Source organism: Electrophorus electricus, chromosome 11, assembly GCF_041902795.1.
Source record: "Electrophorus electricus isolate QZ-2024a chromosome 11, ASM4190279v1, whole genome shotgun sequence".
Classification (NCBI taxonomy): domain Eukaryota; kingdom Metazoa; phylum Chordata; class Actinopteri; order Gymnotiformes; family Gymnotidae; genus Electrophorus; species Electrophorus electricus.
Window position 1 is genome coordinate 24,387,798 of NC_137507.1, and position 24,752 is coordinate 24,412,549.

The 24,752-nt window shown below is 50.5% G+C and overlaps 1 protein-coding gene and 1 long non-coding RNA gene across 10 annotated transcripts in view; one reads left to right on the forward strand and one right to left on the reverse strand.

Moving 5' to 3' along the window:
* The first annotated feature begins 453 nt into the window (after positions 1–453).
* The window catches only part of mib1 (MIB E3 ubiquitin protein ligase 1), a 48,712-nt gene continuing 24,413 nt past the window's right edge, over positions 454–24,752 (forward strand). For 4 of the 7 annotated variants that reach the window (XM_035527836.2, XM_035527837.2, XM_035527839.2 and 1 more), the window contains exons 1-12: positions 455–1,905; positions 2,192–2,363; positions 5,599–5,728; positions 6,539–6,643; positions 8,471–8,537; positions 9,042–9,246; positions 9,373–9,568; positions 10,470–10,614; positions 10,794–10,927; positions 12,824–12,931; positions 14,752–14,949; positions 16,205–16,356. In XM_035527836.2, the coding sequence (XP_035383729.1) occupies positions 1,677–1,905; positions 2,192–2,363; positions 5,599–5,728; positions 6,539–6,643; positions 8,471–8,537; positions 9,042–9,246; positions 9,373–9,568; positions 10,470–10,614; positions 10,794–10,927; positions 12,824–12,931; positions 14,752–14,949; positions 16,205–16,356 (1,841 nt within the window). In that variant the 5' untranslated portion in view covers positions 455–1,676. Of the gene's footprint in view, positions 1,906–2,191; positions 2,364–5,598; positions 5,729–6,538; positions 6,644–8,470; positions 8,538–9,041; positions 9,247–9,372; positions 9,569–10,469; positions 10,615–10,793; positions 10,928–12,823; positions 12,932–14,751; positions 14,950–16,204; positions 16,357–24,752 lie in introns of all 7 variants that reach the window. The other 3 variants (XM_035527840.2, XM_035527841.2, XM_035527838.2) reach the window with 2 other exon arrangements.
* On the reverse strand, positions 16,719–23,961 carry LOC113591688 (uncharacterized). 3 transcript variants are annotated; one of them, XR_014126126.1, is made up of 4 exons: positions 23,836–23,961; positions 23,569–23,702; positions 20,889–21,143; positions 16,719–16,976 (listed from the first exon to the last, which is right to left on the reverse strand). It is a non-coding gene; the product is annotated as an uncharacterized LOC113591688 (long non-coding RNA). The 3 variants fall into 3 exon arrangements; XR_004776253.2 differs by having other exon boundaries at positions 20,889–23,374; XR_014126125.1 differs by having other exon boundaries at positions 20,889–23,374; positions 23,569–23,697; positions 23,836–23,957.

Here is a 24,752-nt window from a genome sequence, read left to right on the forward strand (position 1 = left end):
AACCTTGGCTAATTTATTTGAATCTGATTTATACACTCTTGTTGCATTTGTATAGCTCGGCGGTGCAGGAAAGCAGTGTTTGAAAATCATATTATTTTTGCTGTAATCGACAATGTGGAACACATGTTGATGTTTATGTTTATTGTAATTTTATTGCACGCCTTGTCTGAAATTGTCGATTTATTCATTAACGCTGTTCACTTTGAAACACGCTTCAGACGCAACTGGATGACAGGTAAGCATACTCTTGACGAGCGGTTAATATGGGGAATCCTTAGCCAAGTAGCTAGCTTTATATCAAGTGCCTGTTCATTTTAATCCACTTTTAAAACCTCTGAAACCTGACAGTATTTATTTTCCCCTCGTTCTCAGTGTTTAATATAACTTTAGTCTGGAATACGTATGTGCGGTGTGTTCACTTTAATTCCCGGCGTTACGCAGGCACTTGATTGCAAACAATCCCTCCGCCTGCTTAGGCTTGCTCTGATTGACAATAATGGCGACTCCTTCTCGAGTCTAACCTCAGCGACACATTCCACAAGAGCAATTCGAGAGCATATTTTCTCTTTCATGAAGCCTAGTAATCGATCTTAGGCAAACTATACATAAAAGTCGAAGTAAGTAAATCCGTATGTGCAAAAGATTCTCATACTGTGGTGGAGAAATTCTAGGGAAGGCACTAAGCTAACAAAGGCACACCAGTCGTGGCTCCTGTTTACAGACGCTCGTGGGACTTTGTTTTGCTAATGAAGAACGGCGACAACTCGATTCCTTGATGCTCTGTGGTTGATTTTCTCTGCATCCATTAGAAATTAGTATTTTTCGCAAGAGAAACTGCCCATTTCTACATGGTAGAGACTGCTGGTTTCTAGCTGGAGCAGCCCAACTGAATCCGAGTGACCGTTGCTTTTGCACGAGAGCACTAAAGAAGAAAATTCGGAACGCGTCACGCGAAGTTTGAGTCATCTGTTGAGCTTCTCGCGCCAAGTCGTAGAAGTTCCGTCGGATTTTTATCTTTTGTTTCTCACACAATCGAACATAAAGATTTTTAAATGCCGTGCTAATAGCTATATGTTTTTGGAAAAGTACATTGGAGCGCTAGCAAGCTAGCTCACAAGTTTGGGACGACTGTTAGGCTAGCGGCTTAGCCTTTCACCGACCAGATTGCTGGACAGATAGCTAGCTCAGCTAACATTAGCTAGGTTAGCCATCAGCTTCTCTGTCTAGACTAGGCCAGCCGCAGTCATTGCCTTCAGCATAATGGAGCCATTACAAAAAAACTGATATTCGACAATGATATTTACGAATTATATATGTTGCTAGGCCTGTCCGAAATGTTGCATGGAGAGAGTAGCGTGTAACAGATGCGTCTAAACTAAATTCTTAAGATATTGTCCAGTTCGCTAGCTGCGTCTGATGCGGAGATATTTAGAGTGGCTTAGCTAGGTTATCATAACGGGCTTCGCGTAATACTGTAGAGAAGTGATCGGCCGATTTTGTTAGCTAGCGTAGCTGACGTTGCTGTTCGCTAAGTGAGTTTGCTGTTTATTTAAGTTCTTATTTTTCGTTGTGTAGGTCCAGATGTAACACGACCAAATTGTAGAAAATTTCACAATCGTAGCTGTCGGCGCTAGCATTATAGCTAGCGGAGTATTCTTCATTCGATTTGTTCGTAAATGACCACCGGCAGGAATAACCGAGTCATGATGGAAGGAGTTGGCGCGAGAGTGATTCGTGGTCCGGATTGGAAATGGGGCAAACAGGACGGTGGAGAAGGACATGTTGGCACCGTAAGGAGTTTCGAAAGTCCCGAGGAGGTAGTCGTCGTTTGGGATAATGGGACTGCTGCCAACTACCGCTGCTCCGGGGCATACGACGTGAGAATACTGGATAGTGCGCCAACAGGTAAGATTGACATGCTGGGTTGCTAATCCACTGCTCAGCGTGGGCCAAAGCGCAAGTACCCAATAGCTGTAAGGCATCTCCTTCTAGCAGTAAAAGTTAGGTTAAATGTCAGGTTGCTCTGCTGGTTTTTGTATAAAATTGTTGCACATTTTAAATTGTGCATGTCAGTCCGTAGGAAAATTGCACGACGGAAGTCAAGCATACTGTTATTAGCTGTTGATATAATCACTCATTAGTGTCGTGCACTTAGTGTGAGATCAGTGGCCAACAAACTTTCATATTCTAGGTATCAAACACGATGGCACTATGTGTGACACCTGTCGGCAGCAACCCATCATCGGCATCCGCTGGAAGTGTGCAGAGTGCACCAACTATGATCTGTGCACCACCTGTTACCATGGAGACAAACACCATCTGCGACACAGGTTCTACCGTATTACGACCCCAGGCAGTGAGAGGTGAGGGTAGACCCTGTTAATCGATCAGTTCATATGGATGATCTCAACCTTTCAAATGAGCCTGCCTTCAGATACATTCAGAGACTGTCACTGGGTTGATACAGAGGATCTATGGCCTATCAGAATGTGTAGTTTCTCGGGCAAGAATCAAACTGAACATGTGCTTATAAGTTCCTTTTTTGTGCCAGGTGACCTACAGTTCTTGCTTCCATCCTTGCTGATCTGGCTGTACAAGCCTTTGCAGAATGTTATCATTTATAGCATACATGATTTGGGGGGGCATTTAAAATGTTTTTTTTTTAATGAATCACAACAAATAGTGGTTGTTAAAGGGAAAAAAATAAAGGAAATTCATACTAGCTTGCTCTAGCCGCAGAATCCTCCGATTGTACTTACAGCACTGAGATTTCAGTGCAGCCAGCTTCATCTTACAAGTAAGAGCTTTTCGTTTTAACGATCCGAATTTGGACTGTTGCATTCAAATGGCAGCTAGGTCCTTAAAACGTGTACACCAGACATTAGCCTTACCATCCATTGATGAGGCCGTTATCCTATCGGATAGTTGGATTGAAATGAGTTTTTAGTACACACATTTGTGGATTGGTGACTTGTAGACAGCGTTTGCCTCAGTGGTCTGGTTGCCGTGGAGGTGCCATCTTTGATTTGTTCTTTCCTAAAATGGATCACCATGGTTCATTATTGTATGGATATGCGCTTAATGTTGTTTCACTTCCACATACAGACAGATGTCCTTACAACAGATCACTGTGACTCTCTTTATCAGGCATTATGTAACGCATGAGTACTAAAATGGACCAACGCCTGTACCTTTGTGTTCCATTTCTGTTTCACTAAGCTGCAGCAGAACCAGCAACGAAGAAACCACTTGCTAACACTTGTTTTGAGATTGCTGTTACACCTGCAGGCGATCGGGGGAAAAGTAATGTATCAAAAGGCATCTGAGACATCACTTTACATGATCGCTTCTGGTCAAGTAACAGAGGTTGTGTGTTAGGGCCTTAAACTGAGTTAGAGTCCAAGATACTTGCACACCTGCTAGTTGCTGCATTAGGTATGTGCCTGCAGCCCTGAGAACGGGTTCTTAATTTGTTTGAGTTTCGTAGGCATCCGTCTGTCTGTTTTTCTGTCCCCCCCCCCCCAAAAGAAAACAATGAAAAGGTGTCTAGCCCAATGCGCCCGTGTAGCATACTACGAGTTTCACCATATTTGCGTAACAGCGTGCTAGTCTGTTTCATGGTCAGCATGACTTGCAGATAAGCACAGTTGTGTGTTTTTGCTTCGAATCAGAATTACTGAAGCATGTCTTTTGTTTGAGTAAAGAAGCCATGTTGCCAGTGTCTGATGCAGTGGAGGGCTCAAGTGTGAATTTTGCTGGGGGGGGGGTGTGCAGTTTCATACATAAGAGGTGCGTATCTCTTCACAGTTTGTCAGGTTTTGGTTTAACTCTTACGGTGTGGTGAATATCTACTTATTTACTTGATAACCGTGCACTTTCTGCCTTCGCTGGGCCGAGTAATAACTCCTCAGCCATCTCCATATGGTGAGGCTGTATCGTAAAAGGCCGGCAGTTGGCTATGCTGCTCTGGTGCCTCCCGTCCAGTCACCCCTCAATGCCAGACAGGAAACAAAGGGTTGGTTTAAAAGCTGGTACCTTTTCAACTAAGAGCAACTGCCCCTTTCCCCAGAGACAGTGGATACTGCGTCACTTTGAAAAAGGGAGCCCCGCTCAAAGCTTGCTAGCTGAGAAGTCTGCTCTAGGGGTCCATATAACAACACTACTGACAGTCATTTTACACTGTTGCTGATAAATCCTAGGTAGCATACACGTTAGCCTAAAAAAAGAAAAGAATTTCACACCCACAAAAAAAAAAGATCTGGTTTAAGATGAGCTTGATGAAGATGTTAAAGAGCTGTGATTGAAGAAGTTCTACTAACATTCTCACATCGGCAGTCTCAGGGGCCATGGTGGAAGCAGGCATGCAATAAAGCGCCTGTGAAACTTCTCATGTCCTGAAACGCTAGCCAGGGTTTTGTGGCGCTGCTGCGTGGAGCTCATTGTCGAGTCAAGTCTTGTTCAGCTGAAAAATGGATTAGAGAAACGAAACGTGAGGAATGAACTTCACCCGGGGGGCGGCAGGGGGGTATTGGTTGTTCTCTTTCTATCCCATTCTGTGGCCGACTTTACTATCGCACACTTATTTTTCATAACACAGGCTGCTTATAAAAGGCAAAAAAACCCCTGACCCTTCTTTAAAACCGCTTGGTGAAGCCCGAGGGAGCCTTTTGAGAGCACTGCTGTTGGGCGTTCACTTTGCGTTCACAGAACTTCGAGACGTTGTGGTGTAAATTTTATAATTGTTTATACAGCAGTAAAGTATTATTTTAGAGCTAATGTGGCTAATCAGGACTAAGATAATATTGCTGGTCATAACGGGTTTCCCTTCAATAAACGTTCATCTTGTATTTTTAAATGACTTAAAAAAAGAAAATTTACGTTTTGCCTTCAGTTCGGTTGTTTTGAAAATTCCTCTTTACCTTTCGATAGATGCCTTAAACTAGGTGGTCTACGTTCTCCATCGTTCTGATTTACGCGTCTCTCTACTACTGAATCAAGCGGTGAAGCGTGTTTGCAGTCTTGCTTGCGGAGGGAAAAGCTGACTCAGCTGCCCTGGGTCGCCCTCCGCCGCCCGGGTGGAGCTTCGCGGCGAGCTACGGAGTGTAGGGGTGGGGCGGGGAAACAAACATCGGTGTTAATAAAGCGCGGGGGCTCGTCCACGGCCATCTGGCAACCCCCACTCTCCGGCTGCTTGGCTCCGGCACAGGGGGTAGAATCCAGATGGTACGCTAGCAAGAGCTCTGGATTCCAGCTCGGCGAAGCCAAAATAGGATCATTAAAAGATAATCATATCAGGTTAAGGATGCAGTCATCGTTTTGGGTTGACCCTAATAGCACTGTGGGAGTTATTAAATTGAAAAATGACTTCTGCGTGGTTTTTTTTTTTTTTTTGAGCATTGTTTTAACTTGGCAGTGCCTTGATGGTTGTTTTAGCAGTATTGCCAGATAGTGGAACTGCATTTGAGACTACAGGTTGGAGATGTGGCAAGTTTAACATGGGCGTTTCTGACCTTGAGCCCCTTTGAGGCACCCTGCAGCTGTTTCTATTGTGGTGTTTATTGCTTTATCTAATAACACGTGCTCTTGCCTTTTGCACAGGGTGCTTTTGGAGTCTCGCCGCAAGTCCAAGAAGATCACAGCGCGGGGCATCTTCGCTGGTGGGCGGGTTGTGCGGGGCGTGGACTGGCAGTGGGAGGATCAGGACGGAGGCAATGGCAGGAGAGGCAAGGTACACTCGTGCTCCATCTTCTGGACTCCAAAGGCTTCCGTGGTTTTGCCCAGGAGAACTGGCCCCTTCACGGGCATCTAAGCGAGGAGGTCCAAGGGACATGTCTGTTCATCCCTGACAGGGAGGAAGTCTACGTTCTGATTTGCCAGTTGTTGCCAAATTAGTTCTTTCTGATTGGTTGCCTACAGTTGGTAGGCGTTTGTTTGTTTTTTCCCCCCTTTTCTTTGGCAGCATTTGGTAAATGTTTTGAGATTAAAGCAGTGTTGACCTGGTCTGTATGGTGATGTGTGGGCTGTTATACCCAACAATCCAATTTAGAGGCCCGTGTGCAGTGTTGCAGGATGACGCACTGTTTGCAGTTATAAGTCCGAAAGACTCAAGGCAGTGAATTTATGCATGACACCAAAAAGGTCCAAGACAACACAATGCCAGCAAGCTTTCCACAGCAAGTAAAGATGACTGCCTCCCCACTGACTGCTTCATTCACAAACTGTAATTTACTTGTTTGTTTTGAAGATGCCAAGCATTTCAAGATGATGATGATTATGGGCCTTTACTAAATGAATATTTAGCTATGACGCATTCATACTGGCACACATTCAGTCTGTAACATAGCTAGTAATTTTAAAGCTGTGCCCATTAGCTTCAAAGGCGTTCTACCCGTACACACAGATGCATACACACAAACAGGTGTGTGTGTGTGTGTGTGTGTGTGTGTGTGTGTGTGTGTGTGTGTGTGTGTGTGTGACTGCATTTGTAGGGTTCGCTATTAGTAATCACCCACACCTTCCTTCTCCTCTGTCCTGCCAGGTGACGGAGATCCAGGACTGGAGCGCGGCCAGCCCCCACAGCGCGGCCTACGTCCTTTGGGACAATGGCGCGAAGAACCTTTACCGTGTGGGCTTCGAGGGCATGGTGAACCATCCCCACCAGACACCACACATTCACGGGGGGATGGGGGGCTTAGTCCGGCCATTGTGTTCTGTAGCACTGTGTATATATACGCACACACACGTGCGTGCATAGAGATGCGGCTGTTTTGGGCCGAGCAGCCGGCATGTGCTAGCCTCCCATTGTTTACGCATCTGGAGACGCCATCTACATGATAAAGGAAATCTGCTGCCTGTTTCTTTCTCTGAGAGAACTACAGAGGAGAGCTGGAGGTCAAAAGAGGAGAGGGGGAGGGGCAGTGGGCAGGAGAAAGCACACTTCTTTTGCTTGTAGTGGTTTTCTGCAACCTCATTGGCTGAGAGGTGTTCCACTACATCTAAATTTGAGCCAATTGGGTTGCTACATGAGTAGCAGCTTTGTTTGTTATTAAAATCTTTCTTGCGTTTGGAACATCTGCCACTGGATTTATTAGGCTATATGTGAATGGAAGCTATAAAATGCAGTGTTTAATTTGGATAAACATTGAGATCTTTTGAGGTTGTCTGGGGTTTTTTTTTTTATGTAATGAACTGCTCTTACTGATGGTTTTTCTGTTGATTGCAAAGTAATTGGAAAATGAGCAAAGAACAGTGCTACCGTGACACCTTTTAACTGTTATGAGATCTTAAGATAACATATGGTCATTTTTGCAGAATGCAAAATCTGTCCATCCTAGACTTTGCTGTTGGATGACTTGCATTTAAAGGTAGCTCACCGGAACTCATTTTCAGTTTATGTAAAATGACGCCTTGGTTAGTATGCAAAGTTGTTCTATCTTGAGCAGATTCAGTTTTAGCCACAGTAACAGTCAGCTACAGTTTATGCAGATTAGGCCATGGTGTTGATGGGCTAAATTTGCCCTGCAACTACATACATTTATGGTATTTAGGTGATACTTTATCCAAAGCAACTTACAATTCTGACCAAATACAACTTGAGTAATTGAGGATTACATGCTCAGGGGCCCAACAGTGGCAACTTGGCGGCAGTGGGGCTTGAACTGTCAACTTTCCCCAGCACTAGTTGTGTACCTTAAACACTGAGCTACCACTGTGTGGGTAGCTGTGCGTGTAGTATTATACGCAGTGAAATGTCTGAAAGCTTGCAGTTAATGTCAGTGACGAGTGGCGGTTGTGATCTGCTGCAGACCAGTTTAGTTCTAGGCTACAGTGTCATCTAGGGATGTTGCAGTACCAGAACTTTGGCAGTCATTACCAGTACAGCTGAACTTCTATGATTCTTGTGCCAAATTTGACCACAACAGAAAATAAGCCAATAAATGAATGTATTCCAGCGCACGTTTTATTTGGAAAAACTTTCAGCATTTCAGCAACAAGAGCCTTTAAGTAATAGACACATTACTGTTATATAAAGCTAAACAACACTGTGCCAAAAATCAGCTGTGCCCCACTGCCTGCAATATGACAAACAGAATGTATATTTTAAAAAATGTTACAAAATTATGGAAGACTGTGGCATGATCAATACCATCACACTTTCACAACAGAAACACTACCGCCCAGTTTTCTTGCTTCGTGTGCTTTTTTTTATTGGTTACATTGTGTCACTGGACTGCGTGTTATCGTTACCTTCTTCGTCCTCTGCTCTGCTTCTCACGTCAGACTGCACTTGTAGGATTATTAAGCTGCCCTCATCAGCTCTGACAGCTATGCTGCTTTCAGTACCATAGAAAAGTAGTTTCACTTTTTCAGAATCTAAAGTATCCATCTTCTTGTTGCATCCCTAGTGTCACCTGCCAGTGCAAATCAAGAACGAGTAAAGTGGGTTTTTTTTTCCGTTCCCCCCCAACAGTCGGACTTAAAATGTGTGCAAGATGCCAAGGGAGGCACTTTCTACAGAGACCACTGTCCTGTGTTGGGTGAGTACCGGTGCCATCTGCCTTTGATGTTTGGGGTTAAAACCTCTCCAAGCCCTCCCTACTCCATCTGTTAAGAATATAGTCCTCCACTAGATGTCAGCACTCTGTAGGGAGAGGGAGAGATGGGGTGGGAGGGAGAGGTGTAAAGCGACAGGGGAGAAGATGGACGTGAGTCTTGGTTGCACATTCTGCTTTTAAAAGCCCTGCTGGCCCCTGGCCATGGTCGTGTCTGTCCTATCCTAGCCGCTGTTGGAAGGGTAAAACTTGCAGCTGCACTTCCCTTTTTTTTTGCTCATGTGTGGAAGTGGGGGTGTCATTTGTCTTTGCCTTTCAGCTGAATTATAAATCTAAATGTGCATCATCACTAATGAATTCGACCAACAGCAGTGGGCGTTAACAGCCATTAGTGTGGCGGTTGTCATGAAGCGTGTATGAACTGATCTGCCGTTGAGTTGGTCGATGCTTACGGAGTCCTCAAGCGCCCCCGCCCTGCCCCGCCTCCAGGTGAACAGAACGGGAACAGGAACCCGGGCGGCCTGCAGATCGGCGACCTGGTCAACATAGACCTGGACCTGGAGATCGTGCAGTCCCTACAGCACGGTCACGGCGGCTGGACCGACGGCATGTTCGAGACGCTCACCACCACGGGCACGGTGTGCGGCATCGACGAGGACCACGACATCGTCGTCCAGTACCCCAGCGGCAACAGGTGTGCCCGCGCAGCTGCCTTTGACCAGCCCGTTTTCTGGGGATGGGGGAGTTAGTGCTCCCCTGCCCCCTTTCCTCAGCCCTTTCTTCTTCCTGATCACGCTGTACGTAACGCACCCACGCGCAGGTGGACGTTCAACCCGGCCGTGCTGACCAAAGCCAACGTGGCACGCGGGAGCGGCGGTGGCGGAGAGGTGGCGGCCGGCGCAGAGGGCGGCAGCTCGCAGTTCATGGTGGGAGACCTCGTCCAGATCTGCTACGACATCGACCGCATCAAACTCCTGCAACGGGGCCACGGCGAGTGGGCGGAAGCCATGCTCCCGGTAAGCCCCTACCCCACCGGCAGTGCTCCAATAGCGCCCATTTCGGGGGCGTTCCCACCGCCTGTCCGGCCTCGGGAGCTAACGCGTTAGGGCGCGGTCAGGTGCATCATGACACGTACCCACAAAACGCTGCAGGGTAAGTTACTGTAGCGTCTGCAATTTGACTTTCACTATCGGCGCAAGGGTGAACGGTTTGCATTGCCTCTTGTTTTTGTGACTGTTTGCTTTTTTTTTTTCCTCTGACCGTGAGCTTTGATTCACTGACTGAGCTAAAGGAAAACAGAAGTGGCTCCTCCAACACCAGTAGCATGCCCCATTTCTCGTCGAGGCTGTGAGCAGTTGAACCCCGCTAATGGCTTAAGACCATACTCCTGCTCCTTTTTTAAACGATGTACTTCACGCCTCCTCCCTGCTGTTACAGGGCGGTGCGGGTGAGAAGCCTGCGGTGGCTGACGGGCCACCGTTTGTATTCCCCTCCTCGCGCGCGCACATACACACACACACACAGACACGCACCCACCTTTTGTTAGCCTCCACGGGACAGGGCTTAACAGGATTCCGATGGCTGTAGTTATGAGCAATAGAAATGAGCAATGGCCACGCGAGCCTGGAGGCCTCTGGGTGTTCTCCTTTTAAACGAGCCTCGTCTCATTCCTAAACGGCCAAGCGTGGACATATCGATTTTTCCTCTGTCTCGGCCCCCGCACTCTCCATGTTATTGAGTGGTTTGGGTATTGTTCTCTGTCAGAGAAGCTTGTGTACCTGTGAACTTTCTAGCATTCTTTCCTCTTTTTAATATTTATTTTTTTCAGTTTTCTCACCCATCCTGTGTGTGTGTGTGTGTGTGTGTGTGTGTGTGTGTGTGTGTGTGTGTGTGTGTGTGTTTGTGTGAGATCTGCAGACCCTGGGGAAGGTGGGCCGTGTGCAGCAGATCTACTCAGACAGCGACCTGAAAGTGGAGGTGTGCGGCACCTCCTGGACCTACAACCCTGCCGCTGTCACCAAAGTGGCCCCGGCCGGCTCTGCCGTCACCAACGCCTCCGGAGGTAAAGTGCGTGCGCACACGCGCTAGTCGTATGTCTAGTCTCATGTCAGTCTCACAAACCAATGAGTCTTGTACACCGTCATTCACACCCAGTTGAGCAATAGGCTCTTTCCTCTGCATGTGTTGAGTCCTGCACTGGTTCAGCGCGTGTCCACTCAGGACATCTCCGTTTGTCCTCAGAGCGCCTGTCCCAGCTGCTGAAGAAGCTGTTCGAGACGCAGGAGTCTGGCGACATCAACGAGGAGCTGGTGAAGGCCGCAGCCAACGGAGACCTGGCTAAGGTCGAGGACATCCTTAAGAGGCCTGACGTGGACGTAAGGACCTCTCTGGCTCACACACCCCGTGTGTGTGTGTGTGTGTGTGTGTGTGTGTGTGTGTGCGCGTGCGTGCGTGTAATATAAGCATTTCCAGAGCTGCATGTATTTAAGAGACCAGTATAAAATTTTCTCTACATGTGTAGAAGCTGTTCCATTGCGGTGTCTTGAGTTCCAACACAGGCACAGTACATTCTAATGCTGGGATCAGACTACACGTATGAAGCTCAACGTCATTTTTATCCTAGCATTTCCACGTAATTTCCAGTGTCTGGCTCGAAATATGAGCATTGGGAACGAGGGGCCAGGCCTTGTACAGGGACCGAAGCAAAGAACGGCAACGCGGCATCTGGGACAGGCCGATGACGGGTCTAGCATGTCGGGATTTTTTTTTTGTACATTTCCTGCCTAGTCTGACAACTCTTCCTTGATGTTGACCAGTAGGCCAGTGGCGCTCTCTGGCGCACTTGTAACCATGGAGCAGAGAGGAAAGGACGCGGCCCTCGCAGTCATCAGGTGGAACGGCGTAGGAAAGGTTGGGTGAACTATGACAGCAATAGCTCTGCCTTTCTGACGTGTCCTTGAGGGAGTACCTTGACAGTCCAGGAAGATAAATGACCCACTTCAGCAAGCCAGGGAGGAGCTGGTTATAGCCATGATTTGAAAATTTCTTGACCCTCCTCCTCAATGACCTATGAACTCCCACAAGGACGTGAATTATGACTGGTCGGTGCCAGACATATAGCGTTGCAAGTCTCCCTGCCAAGATATGGTAATAGTTTGTGGTACTGTGATTGCCTAGTCTGATATGCTGACCATTGTGAAAGTCAAACGCATCGTGCGGTCTGATCCCGGCATTAATGAGACTGACTGGGTGATCACCTGCACCAAATCCTATTTCAAATTTGGTTTATTTGTCACATACATAGTCATACACAGTATAACTTGCAGTGAAATGGTTTGAGAGTGCTCTGTCCAAAGTGAGGGGAAAAAAAACGGGTACCTAAGGAAATAAGGAAATTTAACCAGCAATGTGAAAGACAGGTGGAGAGCAGGGCCTGATCAACAGATTCAGGTCCTGGCCATGACGAACACTTGTCCATTAGCATGGTGGGCGCTGTTACTGGCCTGAGCACCCTGCCATATCCGCGTCTGGGTCCAGGCGAGCACGTAGTGGACAGCCCACCCTACCTGCCCTGAGAGCACTTCTGTACCCCACACTTGGGGACAGTATCTGAGGCATGTGTAATTGTGCGTAATGTAACCTGACGGCGGGGGGCGTTCCACCGCCCGTTTGTCAGCGACTCTTGGAAGCTGGCTCATTTGTCCCGTAGTTGGGGGGGGTGTTACGTTTGGGTACTGCTGTAAAGAATCGTCAGGGCTCCTGAGGGTGTGTGATGGGTTTAGTTTACCTCGCTTGTGTACAGTGTTGTGAATCCTGAGGGTGTGAACGGAAATGTCTGTCTACAAATGCACATTTGTGCAGCTGTACCAGCTCTGCCTGTCGAGATGCCCGTTTTAGCAAAGCAGGTTTTGAGGAGAGGGCTGGTGCCCTTTTAGCTGCTTTGTAGCCATGCCAGTTCCTTTGGGACTGCAGCGCCTGTGACCCACTCATGTTCCCACAGAAGTTTTGTCCCTCTAAACCCCCCCAACTCCCCACCCTTCCCCCGCTGGGTTTTGGTGGCTTCTCCGTGCTGCTGCCAGGCCTGGTCTGCTGCCCTGCCGAGCCCCACAGATGCAGGGGTGGGGGTGGCGGGGCTTCAGTGCCACGCCGCTCCACCATACCGCAGTGCTGCAGATCGGCCGGAGGAGTGCATGGGCCGCGCTGTGCCACGTAACTCCTGCATGTGCCGGTCACAGCCCCACCCCCAGCCCATCCTGCCTTTTGTCTCCTAGGTGAACGGACAGTGCGCCGGGCACACGGCGATGCAGGCGGCCAGCCAGAACGGCCACGTGGACGTCCTCAAGCTCCTGCTGAAACACAACGTGGACCTGGAGGCAGAGGTAACTTGCTCCACCTCACCACAGCTGCAACACCGGGTGGCCTCCGTCGCTTAAACCCAGCTGCATTTAAGACAAGAAAAGCAGGGACCTGGAGCTTATTAAACCTAGCTAGGTGCAGGTGCTCGTGTTGAAACACAGCAGGCTGGTGTCCTTTGTTCTAAAGAGACCTCAGAGGGCAGGTCACCCAAGAGACAGACGATCCTCCGGCTTGGTTGGCTAGACTGAACATCTGCACAAAAGCAGTTGCACGTTGTCCGACTGTTCACTGCAAGAAGAACCAGTTAATTAGTAACACCCATTATGAGCTGGAGTGATTTGGCCAGATCTCCTGCTGGTGCGCTGGTAAGATCGTAACCTAGACTTGTCATGATGTTTTTCTAGAATACTGTTTGCACATACGATACAAATTTACTGTGTTGAAGTAACACTAGGTATTCAACTTAGAATGCTGTAATGGGTTCCTGGCTAACAACCATGACTCTGCAGCTTCTGTCACCCACACAGAGAAAATGTTCTTGCAGTCATTATAGACAAGTTCCAAATAAATCAATAGTTCGTTTTTGACCTGTTATTTCTACGGACCTGATTAGACCTTCCTGTAATCAGTTGACCTGTAAAAGTGACTCTCACCATTGGCACTTGGCTCAGTGTTAAAAATGTTGCGTCTTGCCCCTCTCATGCTTGGACTGTTAATCGGATGCTTAATTTCTGAGGAGCTTATCTCCCTTCTCTCAGAACAGGGTGGGGGGGGAAGCTTTTGTTCTCACATTTCCAGTTTTCTGTGGCTCATTTTTATGGCAAATCGGGCTTGATGTGTAACGGTACAGGGAAATCAAAAAAATTGATTTTTGGGGGGGGGAGGACGATAGCTTCAAAGTGCAGCTCTCGAAAGGACAATTTTTTTTCTTTTCTTTCAACCTCTTAAGATGCGAGCTGTGCCGGCGTGTCTGAGGCGCATATTGACTAAGAGGAGGAGCACTGTTGACTGAACTGCTCCAGCGCCCATATTAAGAACAGTGGCAAACCTTAGCATGCAGCTACCGCGCCCTGTGTTTACTCATGAGGCCTGCCAGGGTGGGGCCTTAGCAGTACTGTATCCTGGGAAGGAAAGCATTCTTATTCTGAACACGTGACTGGTTCTTCGCTTACCATCAAGGGGGAATATTTAATGTTCCGGCATCTGGAGGTATTTTTTTGGGGCGGAGGGGCCTGGGGGTGCCCGTCGCAGCTGAGACGGTTCCCGCTGCAGGCTTTGATCGCAGGCTTCTGCAAGCGCCTGGCAGCTCTCGTCGGGTTCAGCGCCACTGCCGCCTCCACAGGGCACGAGGGCCCCCGTACGTCACGTCTGAGAAACGTTTTAGCGTGTAGGCCATTTAAGCTGCAAAAGGTGTAGGACCCCCGTCTCCTCTCTGGGCGGGGATTCCCTTCTGCCCTTCTTTGTTATTTAGAATTTGCAGCTTGGGGTGTACTGCGCTGAAGCAGTATTTCAGAGCAGAGCAGTGTTGTTGATTATACATAAGACAAGATAGTGGAGCAGTTTGGACCCCTGCCCTCATGCCTGACCTTGACCTTGGATGTTGTGTATCAGACGTAGCTCCTCCCACCAACTCGCTGTCCTACACTCACTATATAGTAACCACCCATACAATGCTAGGTGCTGTAATAAATGACTGTACTATATTGGGGCTTATACTATCTGACTATATTGGGTCCTATACTAACTAACAGTTCCATACTTTTTCTGTACTAGGCTCTGTAATAACCATCTGTACTGCAGCGGTACTGACTTTGCTTTGTCCTCTGCTGTCCGCTGCGCCAAGGACAAGGATGGAGACCGGGCCGTGCACCACGCCGCGTTTGGCGACGAGGGCTCCGTCATCGAGGTGCTGCACCGCGGTGGCGCCGACCTCAACGCCCGCAACAAGCGCCGGCAGACGCCCCTGCACATCGCCGTCAACAAGGGCCACCTGCAGGTGGTGAAGACCCTGCTCGACCTGGGCTGCCACCCCAGCCTGCAGGTAGGGCGGCCTCCCTCCGCTTGAATGGAAATGGTCGACCGAGACGTTGGTCCTGCTCGGTGGTTCGGACAGTTAAGGGATGGGAGTGCTGCTATTGGTCGTTCTGCAGCTCAGATATGTACGTTTTGAGGGGTTTTACTGCTGATGTGCGCGGCTCCACCTCACCCCCGGGGGTTTGGGGTGGGGTGTCTCGTGGAGGGCGTGTTGCTCCCCCCTTGCTGCACCGTGTCAACTGGCTCGGCATGTGAAGTGTTTGGGGATTAACGGATGAGTTGAATCAGGCGTGTTTGATCAGCGGCTGTTGGCCCTGGGACCTGCTGGGTTAACCACAGCTCCTGATTATTAGTCCGCCAGCGCCGTTATTAGTTGCGGCGTCAGTGATGAGTTCGCGCTACCTACCGTGCGTGTGTGTCCCCTCTGTGTTTGAGAAGATTAATCGCTGTCAGGGCGCAATGACGCCAGCGAAACTGAGTATAAATATTTGCACAATTTGCTCTGTTCCTGTGAAGCTCTGTAATTAACCTTTCCTGAAACTCTTTAATTAGTCTCCGCAGTCCCCGCACTTGCCTAGGTGACTCGGCTAACTGGGAAGAGCCTCTATCGGAGTTGACCATGCTGTCGTGAGGTGTAGCGTTTTGAAAACGGAGCGTACTCCTCTCCTGTCCACGCTGTCTGCGGTGCTGCGGTCTGCTTCCATGACGGCGTTTTTCCACAGCCCCTAACCCTCCGCTTGGCCTCTGTTTCCAACACCACATTCATGCTGTAGAGCAGATAGACGTGTGCAGAAGGGTACACCAGCAGATGGCTGCCATGGTGCTTTTGGCATTTTCCCATTTGTTTTGCAGTTACCATCCAAATCCAATTTTTAAAAAGGTTTGTGGGTTTTTTTTTTGTTTGTTTGTTTATTTTTATTTTTACACCATGGTCTCCCAGCACGTTTTAATGCCTTTTAGTTGGCTATCTTCTTAGGGTTAAATATATGGTGGTACTCTGAACAGCTTTTTAAAAAAAAAAAGAAAAAAAAAAGTTTATTAGCATTCTGATTAGTCTGCAAGTACTTATGTATTCAAATCTAAAACATTTTCTTTCCCAAGCTAATATATGCCAAGCTAATATATGTAGGAAGTTCGCTGAATATCTCCAGTGTGCTAAATGTGCCTGCGTTCGGTCTGGCTATGAAAGGATTTTTTCCATTAAGCCAAGCTGGAGCGTAGCACTGGGCTCACAGTGCTAAACTCTTTGCTGCCTCCTGTAGGACTCGGAGGGAGACACTCCTCTGCATGACGCCATCAGCAAGAAGAGGGATGACATGCTGTCCGTCCTGCTGGAGGCAGGCGCCGATGTCACTATCACCAACAACAACGGCTTCAACGCCCTCCACCACGCCGCCCTGCGCGGGAACCCCAGGTGGGTTTCCTTCAGCCGCCGCCTTTGACCACTCGGGACTCGTACTCGCCGTGTCTCACGTCTCACGCGGTCTGGCCTGAGTCCGGCCCCGAGATTCTGATGTCCATCTTTCTGTGAGGTGTTGCTGTGAGACTGAGAGTCCCCATGCAGTACTTTTATTGATGGCAGATGTATTTGAACACTTCGTTTATATACATGTTTGGGTATTATTATTATTATTATTATCATCATTTTGCAATAAGATTTTTGCAGTGCTGAAGTTGGCAAGCAGTGCTTTGAAAGAAAGAAAAGAGCCACACATGTTGTGGGTACTTTGTCCTTCTGCAACCCTGAAAGACACTTGCAATGAACTGGAGTCCTGCTGGGTTTTGAAAAATTATTATTATTATTATTATTTTTCATAGCGTTTAACATTTGTCTAGCACGATCTATAGGTCTGATTCTCGTGCAAATACCCAAAACTCAGTAAACCAGAATAAAGAATGCCATTGTGCACCAGCAACGAGTTTGGGTGCGGGAGCGTGGCGTGCCGGGCTGCTCCTCCGTCTTCTCTGCTGCGGCCTCCTGGATCGTCTCCGCGGCGCTCTGTCCTGCTGCAGCAGACCACCGCCGTTCCAGCACTGTAAACAGTCCGATTAATGGCCCGTGACTTACAGCAGCCCTCCGAACAGGCCCTGCGCGCACGTGTTTTTTTATATTTTTTTATATATATAGACACACACACACGCTGCATGCTTTGGAACTCTTGTATCCCTTCCCCTTCTCCTGTTGTATTGGTTCCCTCTACTCTGCTACTAATCGGTCCACCTGTTTGTTCATTACCTCGCGGAGTCCCGTGCTCGGGAGCACGGCTGTGAGGGACTCCGTAACGGCCTTGGCCGCCAGCTGCCACGCTCGCCTCGGCCCCGCGCGCCCTCCGCCAGGCTCGCACCAAGTTACAGCCATCGCGTGAACTTGTCAGGGAACTCTTTTACAGCACCTTTCATGTTGGGCAGGTCAAATCAAGGCCATGAAACAAAAGCCAAAAATGCAGCGATTCTGTTTTGAAGAGTGCGGCAGACCTCACTAAGGTGTGATTGCCACCACGTCCACACACACACGCACACATTTGTAGGAGCAGTGAGACTTTATCGGCATCGCACGTCGCTTTTGGATGGCTTCCTTCGTTTAACGACGACTTCCCCTGAAGGTCATATCCCGTCACTGTTGGCTGCGGACGCCACAGCGACCTGAATGGGTCAGACCCGGTTTGAGTAATCGGGTCACATGTTGTGACGCAGCGTGCGAGTGAGAGGGAGAAGGCTGGAAGCTCTAGGGAGCAGGGACTGAACACTGCATCGCTGTGGGTGTGTGGGGCCATCTGACTGGCCATCTCCGTCAGCTTCATGCATGCTTACATGCCGGCGTGCGTGCAGGCCACTCCCCCTGCTCAGCAGCATCTGGCTTTCATCTCCACTCCTCTCCCACCGTCTGCAAGCAGGAGGACTATTGAGAGGCTACTGAGCCCGGGTGTGTCGCAGTACGCTCCTGTTGTAACACCCCCCCCCCCCCCACCCCCCGTGCTCGCTCGCTCGCTTGCTCACTCACATGCGTGCGTGCGCTTTCCAGCCCCCATGGACTAGCCCACCTCTGCACCACACTGCATTTCGACTCTTTATACACGCTCTGGGGGTCCCACCCTACAAAAACGAACCAATGAATAAACTCTGAGAATAAGGCCCAAACGAAAGAAGAGAGATAGCAAAGGGTTTTGGCTTGAGTTGACTTTTATTTCTGTAAAGGGGGGGGGGGTGGAAGGGTCATTTTAACGCTGCCGCAAAGTCTGTAACATTTACCTCATTTATGACATTTCTGTTACCAGCAAACACAAAAGATACTATTGCCAGCATTGTCGTTTTTAAGCTGAGCGACGGGGGCCTGTCGGAGGTGAATCACAACTGTTCCTGTCGTCATCAAAGCATAGCTACAGCTGGTTGAAGGGGACCAAATCCATCGAAGAGGTGATTTGGTTCCATTTTACCAGCTTTAGCAAAGCATTGGGGTTCACAGCTGGCTTGGGAAACCTGACCACGCAACTCGGCTCCTCAGAGGGGACGAGAGTTATCGTGGAAGTATTTCATGTGACCTTTACCCAGTAAGACTCAATATGGAAACTCATAAACCCGTCCTCCCCACCCATGCCCTGGGCAACACCTTGCGTCACTTGACGCTGCGCCATGACGCCCTGCAGAGGGCGCGCTTCCTCACTCCTCCCACAGGGGCCCGCAGGGGTCACGTTCACAAGTCCCGTCACACTTACAGTATCTCCCTCGGTCCCGGTTACGGAGCCAGCGGCCGTCGCAATTCTGACTGACCAATATTGCAATCCCACTTTGCGAAGCCTCGATAATTTTATCCGTCTTAATTCAATTACGGAGAGTGGCGAGAATAGCGGAGCCCTCCCCAGCCGGCTCCCATGGCGACGGTAAAACACCACGCGACGTTTTGGCAGACGTGGCTGACTGCAGCCTCTTTAAGCAGCTTGCTGAGTGCGCTTGCGAAAGTGGGGTCAGTGTTGCTCGATACGGCTCCCGTTATGCAGGGGTCAGGACACGGCTGTTTACACCGTTCTCGACATGCGCGCGCGCACAGTGCCACACTTGCTAGCGATGTCCTGGGCAAATCTCTGCTCCCCCAAATACACCAGCCTTAAGTGGGCAATGGCTGGGGACAGCAGCTGAGCATTTCATAACGTCACCGTCTGCTGCGGGTGTCGGTCAGGACACAGTGGAAAGCACGGGGTGTGGGGGGGGGTCGCAACGACACGGCCTGCAAATACCGCACAAACCGGGCAGCGCAGCCGAGCGCAGAGGACACCCGCTGCACGGAAGTGGGCCGCGTCCTCTCTCGGGTCCCGTCATGGCCGAAGTGCTCGTCTCTCGTTTCCCCTCTCTGTCCTTCACGCCGCCGAGGCGTGGCCAAGCAGGAAGTCAATTCGCCGCCTTGTACCTCGACAACCTAGATTCGGCGCGTCGGGCCAACGCAGCGGCAGCGCCTTCACCGTATTTACCCTCATAAATCAAGCGTGACCTCAGCCGACGGAACAATGTGGAGCACCACAATGTAAAGTTTCGAGTTGAAGAAGTAGGTTAGGAACCACAGCTCCGCCTCCGCGTCAGTGTAAAGAAAGTAGGAGCAGCTCTCGCCTTAGGGGTGCTCTTTTATACATACGTATAAATATGTATGTATATATATAACACACAACTATTTATCTACATGTCTTTATCAAGAAACACTTCCCTCGTCACTTGAAGTGCCCCAGGCACTAAGCATTGTAATGCTACAGTACCTGGGGGGGTAGAAACGGCGTGTGACCACGTGTTTGTGTGAGAACGCGACGTGCCCCCGCCCCCAACATCCCCTCCTCTTGTTGCACGTCCGCTGAAGCCGGCTGACGGGCAGGGCTGCCCCGCGACCCCTGCTCCGTCGCTTTTCCATGCCCTAATCTGGCCGCAAGACGGCGGGCCGGAGCCGGGGGTGGGGGATGGGAGTGCTCCAACTCTGGCTCCAGCAGAGCTCGGCATGCCTCCCCTGGAATAGTCACCTCAGCCGTTCCTTTCATCTCCCCTGCCTTCAGGGTACAAAAATGTAAAGCCATCCCTGAGTCACTGCTACCTTTTTTTTTTTTTTTTTTTTTTTTTTATGTAACCCTCCCGCCTCGCCCCCGCCCCTGAAAGGACCTTTTTGGAATACATGGTTGGGACTGCCACTCGTATGCCAGTGCCTCCATGGAAGTTGCTAAGTTTTTACTGGACACTAAGTTCTGTAATGCAGCAAACCAGCTAATAATGAAAAGAGCTCCTGTTTCAAAGACAGCGGCCCTGACCGCGTGGTCATTTCTCTCCCCCTCCAAACTGGGCATCGGACGCCATAAAAACCAGCAAATCTTTTCACTTTGCTATACGTGCCACGTACACTTTTTTTTCCTTTCCTTGGTTTTGTAAGAGGTCTCCTCCGTTACCTTTGTTGCGTTACCGGATCAGCTGCCTGTATGCTGCAGTGGCCGGTTAGACTACTTTATTAAGGAGGGGCGCGTCGGACAGCTGATGAAGTCCGAGAACGGGAGCAGTAACTTCCCTTGGACTCCATGCTGCAGTAATCCCCTGCACCCGCACTTGTGAATCCGACTCTAGCTCGCTGTCGCTCGTGAGCTCTCTCTCTCTCTCTCTCTCTCTCTCTCTCTCTCTCTCTCCGCAAAGCATGCTCCACGGATTTCAGCTCAGCTAACCCCTGTAACGAAGCTCGTCAGTGCACAGGGCAGAGAAGAGGGACCGAAACCAACACGGTCCTAATTTGAGGATCAGCACCTGACCAAGAATACATACTTCTTTACATTCCATAGCTGTCATATGTTCATATGGGCACATAAAGAAGTATGTACACCAGGTAGGTAACCCCAAGCAGGGCTCAGTCTCCTTACCTTGTCTTGTGTGGGCTGTTTTAACGGTTTTTGTTTTGGTTTTTGTTTGTTTGTTTGTTTGATAGAAACCAACCTTTTTGTATTCTCTTGTGGTCCAGCAGCACAGTCTTATTTTTCCTCCTCCTCTCACCACACTGCAGAATGCAGCGGTATGGCAGCACGCACTATAACGTAAGGTGACTTTCAGTCGTGCTTTACGAACAGTGGCTCGGGGTCCATTCCCAGCCCGGCCACGGCAGAACCGGCCGATCCCCTACCGCCCCCACAGACACGTGTCAGACGTGTCCAGGTCTGTGCAGTGCCGTCTGCTCCGCCGACCCTGGCCGTCCTCCAGAGCACCGGGAGAATCCACAGGGAATACGGAAAAGAGCAACGGCCACCGCATCCGTTGCGAATCCGAAAAAAGAAAAAGGAAAAAGGTTAGCACAGTCTTTTTATCCCGAGGCGAGGGAGAGAAAAAGGGCAGTATAAAAAAAAAATAAAAATAAATAAAATAATAAAAAAAAGTACGGCAAAGGCAACCGAGGCAAGGCGAGGCTCCAGAGCCCTTCTCTCCCGGGCTCCTTCACATCCGTACACCATCCTAGCCGTAATGGCACACGTTTAAGCTTAATAAGCCTCCAGCTTTTTTTGTTTTGTTTGTCTTTAAAGCTCCCTCGCACCCGCTCTCCTCTCTCTCACGCCCCATAACTTTACTGCTGACCGTATCCCCCCGCCGCCACGCCTCCCCACCCCTGGCCATATTTCAGGCCGGCCGCCGACGTTTGAAAACGAGGTTGATCCAAGTGGAACAGGAAGCTATTGTGAGCGGGATCTGGGCTTTAGCCGCGTGCACCGGGCCAGAGGTCACATGCAAGAGCTAATGCCCACTCAGCACTCGTGAACTGGACTGGGTGTGCTGGCGAGAGGGGAAAAAAATGGAACACACCTCCCCTTTTTTTCTTTTTTAGGTTTTTGCAGCCCGTGTGACTATTTGAAGCCTGCCTCTTCTGCGTGTTTACCCGCTGCTGTTCACTAGGTGCGGGCGTTTGGCTAGATCCCGGAGATCGATAGCCATTGGCGCGGTGGCGTGAAATGGGCAGGAGCCCTCTAATGAATCTTTGCTCCAGCTCCACACATTCCACAAGTCAACGCCTCCAAACCCCCCCACCCCCCCCTGCTATCAGACACCCAGCTGGGAGGAGAGGGCAAGGGTGGAAAAAGAACAGCAGCTCACTTAAACGTGCTATTCTGGGAACTAGTGGAAATCCTGGCTGAAGTGGTTTTTGTACAGGTTTTTTTTTTTTTGCATGACAGAGCTGGATATTGACGCGTCATGGCCGGAGTCGTGCAGTGGAGGCTCAGCCGCACGGTGATGTCAGGGTGCCGGGAAGGGCCTTTAATTAGGAGGGCCCCGGAGCGGCCCTGTCTCGGAGCACAACGTCCAGTCTAGGAAATGTCGCGGCGATCCGAGAGGTCCGCGGAGCCGAGCCAGCAGACGAGGGAGGTCCTCCTCCGGCCGGGGGCCACAGGGCACGGAGGCGGCACGGCCCGTCTTGCTCCCCGCTGTGCGGCAGGGCGGGGGTGGAGGAGTGGGGGGTGGAGTCACTGCAGTGCTATTGCCCTGCCCCTGCCTTCTGCTTGGAGAGCGTGCAGTGATCCCTACAGCGAACGTAGGCTGTTATCCCGGGTGTCATGGGTTCAGCAAGTGACAAACATATCCAGAAGCCACACTGCCAACCCCGCTCGCCCTCCAGAGAATTAATACGCCACCACAGCTGTTTTTCGTCAGTCCGCTTCTCCCCCCCCCACCCCCGCGCCGTCCGTCTTGCTTGAACCTCACGTCCCACCACCATGTCCGTGTCCCTTCATCAGTAGCTGTCCATGCACGCACACGCACACACACACACACACTGCTCCTTCTCCAGAAACTCCAAACAAGATTCCAAAAATTAAACAAAATACACCCACAAGTGAAGGTGTCGCAAAAAAAAAAAAAAAGGCACCGCAAGGTGCTGTGGGTGTCCCAGCGCAGAACTGTATTCCGTTTGGTACCTTGTGTGGGGAGTCTTAGCCAGCGGTCCAAGCTGTTGAGGAGGGGGGAGTTGGGTGGGGGGAGGAAGAAAGCCCCCCCATGTGATCCAGATTCGAGTAGGCTTGAGTTAACAAGTCTGCCATTAGATAGCAGTAGCGCGGGAGCTGTGAGGGGCTAACGAGCCTGGGAATTCTGTGCTGCAGTAGTCTTCTGCCTGGGCAGCACTAAAACTGCATAGGGGGAGGGGGTACGGGACGGGAGGGAGGGAGCAAGCGAGCGGGCAAATCCATGTGGATGGTAGCAACTTTCCCCAGGTTCCGTCTTCACCTGCCGTTCCTGTGAGTTGCTGTAAGGGGGGGGTGGAGCTGGGAGGCAGGTGGGTGCGTGGGGAGAGCCCCCTCGTGTTCCCTGAGATGCTGCCGGAGTACTTCTTCCGATCGCACTGATGCAGCACAGTAAATTCCACTCCCCCCCCCCTCTCCGAGCATGCCGCGCGCACGCACACACACACACACACACACACCGGCTGACGAGCCATGCGGTTTCTTACCCAGCACATCCGGAGAGGAGAGAGAGAGAGAGGGGGAGGGAGAGCGAGAGAGAGGGAGATGGGAGGGGAGAGAGAGAGAAAAGAAAGACAGGGAAAGAGAAAAGGGGGAAAGACGTCAATGCGGACTGTCCGGCTTCACGGGGGTAAAGGCTCGTCCAGCGGGAAGAAGGGAACGGGAGCGTACGTTACCTGTCAGCACCGGCTCTTCCGCTCCTGCGCTCCACCCTCCGGCAGCGCTCCGGCATGCGAGGAGCCGTAACGACCTCCCGAGCTCTCCGGTTGCCGCTGCAGCCATCGCGTGCCGACTCGCTGAATCAGCTGCTCTGAACGGGGGGTTGGGTGGAGGGGGTAGTGAGACAGAGTGGAGGAGAGAGAGAGAGAGCGAGAGCGAGCACGTGTAAGGGTGGGAGGGAGTGAGGGAGGGAGCACAGAGGAGCTAGAGCAGAAACAGCTTACCTTTAGGAGCGCACAGGCATCACGCCGACACTGCCACCACTCCTCGAAGAACAGGAGATGCCCGGGGGGCATGGCAACGCTCTGGCACACGGCGTCTGCCCGTCGGCCCCCCTGGCCGTGCCCACGCTCCACAGTGGCCCGGGGAGGCTGCCGTATCCACTTACGTTCGCCTCGGAAGTCTCAGTGTCTCCGCCGCATTCTGTGCCGTTACGGAGAGAAGAGGTAAAAAATAAACACATTTAAAAAAGTAGCTTACGAGGGTCTGTCTTTTTAAAGGTTGCGTGTGTGAGATGCACACTGCTTAGTATTCGAGGCTGAGTTCTCTTGTGTCCTGGCGATAACTCTTTGTATCATCTTATTTCTCTCTCTTTTTTCTCTCGTTTCGATCTTGTGGGAAAATTGGATCAGAGGTGTACAGGGGATCTGGCCTGTAAGGACAGTGTCGCTTTCCCCGAGCACCCTGTGTGGGTTTTTGTCTCGCATGAGGCCAAGGTCATGTACCAGTGCACCGGGCTGTGGAGGGCGGGTGGGGTGGGGGCCGACCGCCGCCGCACTTTCGCAGCAAGCCGAGCTCCGCCGTTGGCCCTTTACGGCCAGAGATGCGTTCGGAAAATGCTCGCATCAGTCACCAGTACTCCTGCGTCTCCCTCACCTCCCTTTGACCATATTTAGTCAACCAGTGCAAAAAATAATCCCCCACCCCCACCCCAGCCTCTGAGGCACTTTCCCCTCCCCGCTAACACACACACACACACACACACCACACCACACACACACACACACACACACACACACACACACACACACACACACACACACACACCCCAGCTCCGGGAAGCCTCCCATCCGACGTTCTACCTATCGATTGTGCGTCCTGCAAGGCGAGCAGCTAGCCTGCGCTAGCACAGGACCTGCTT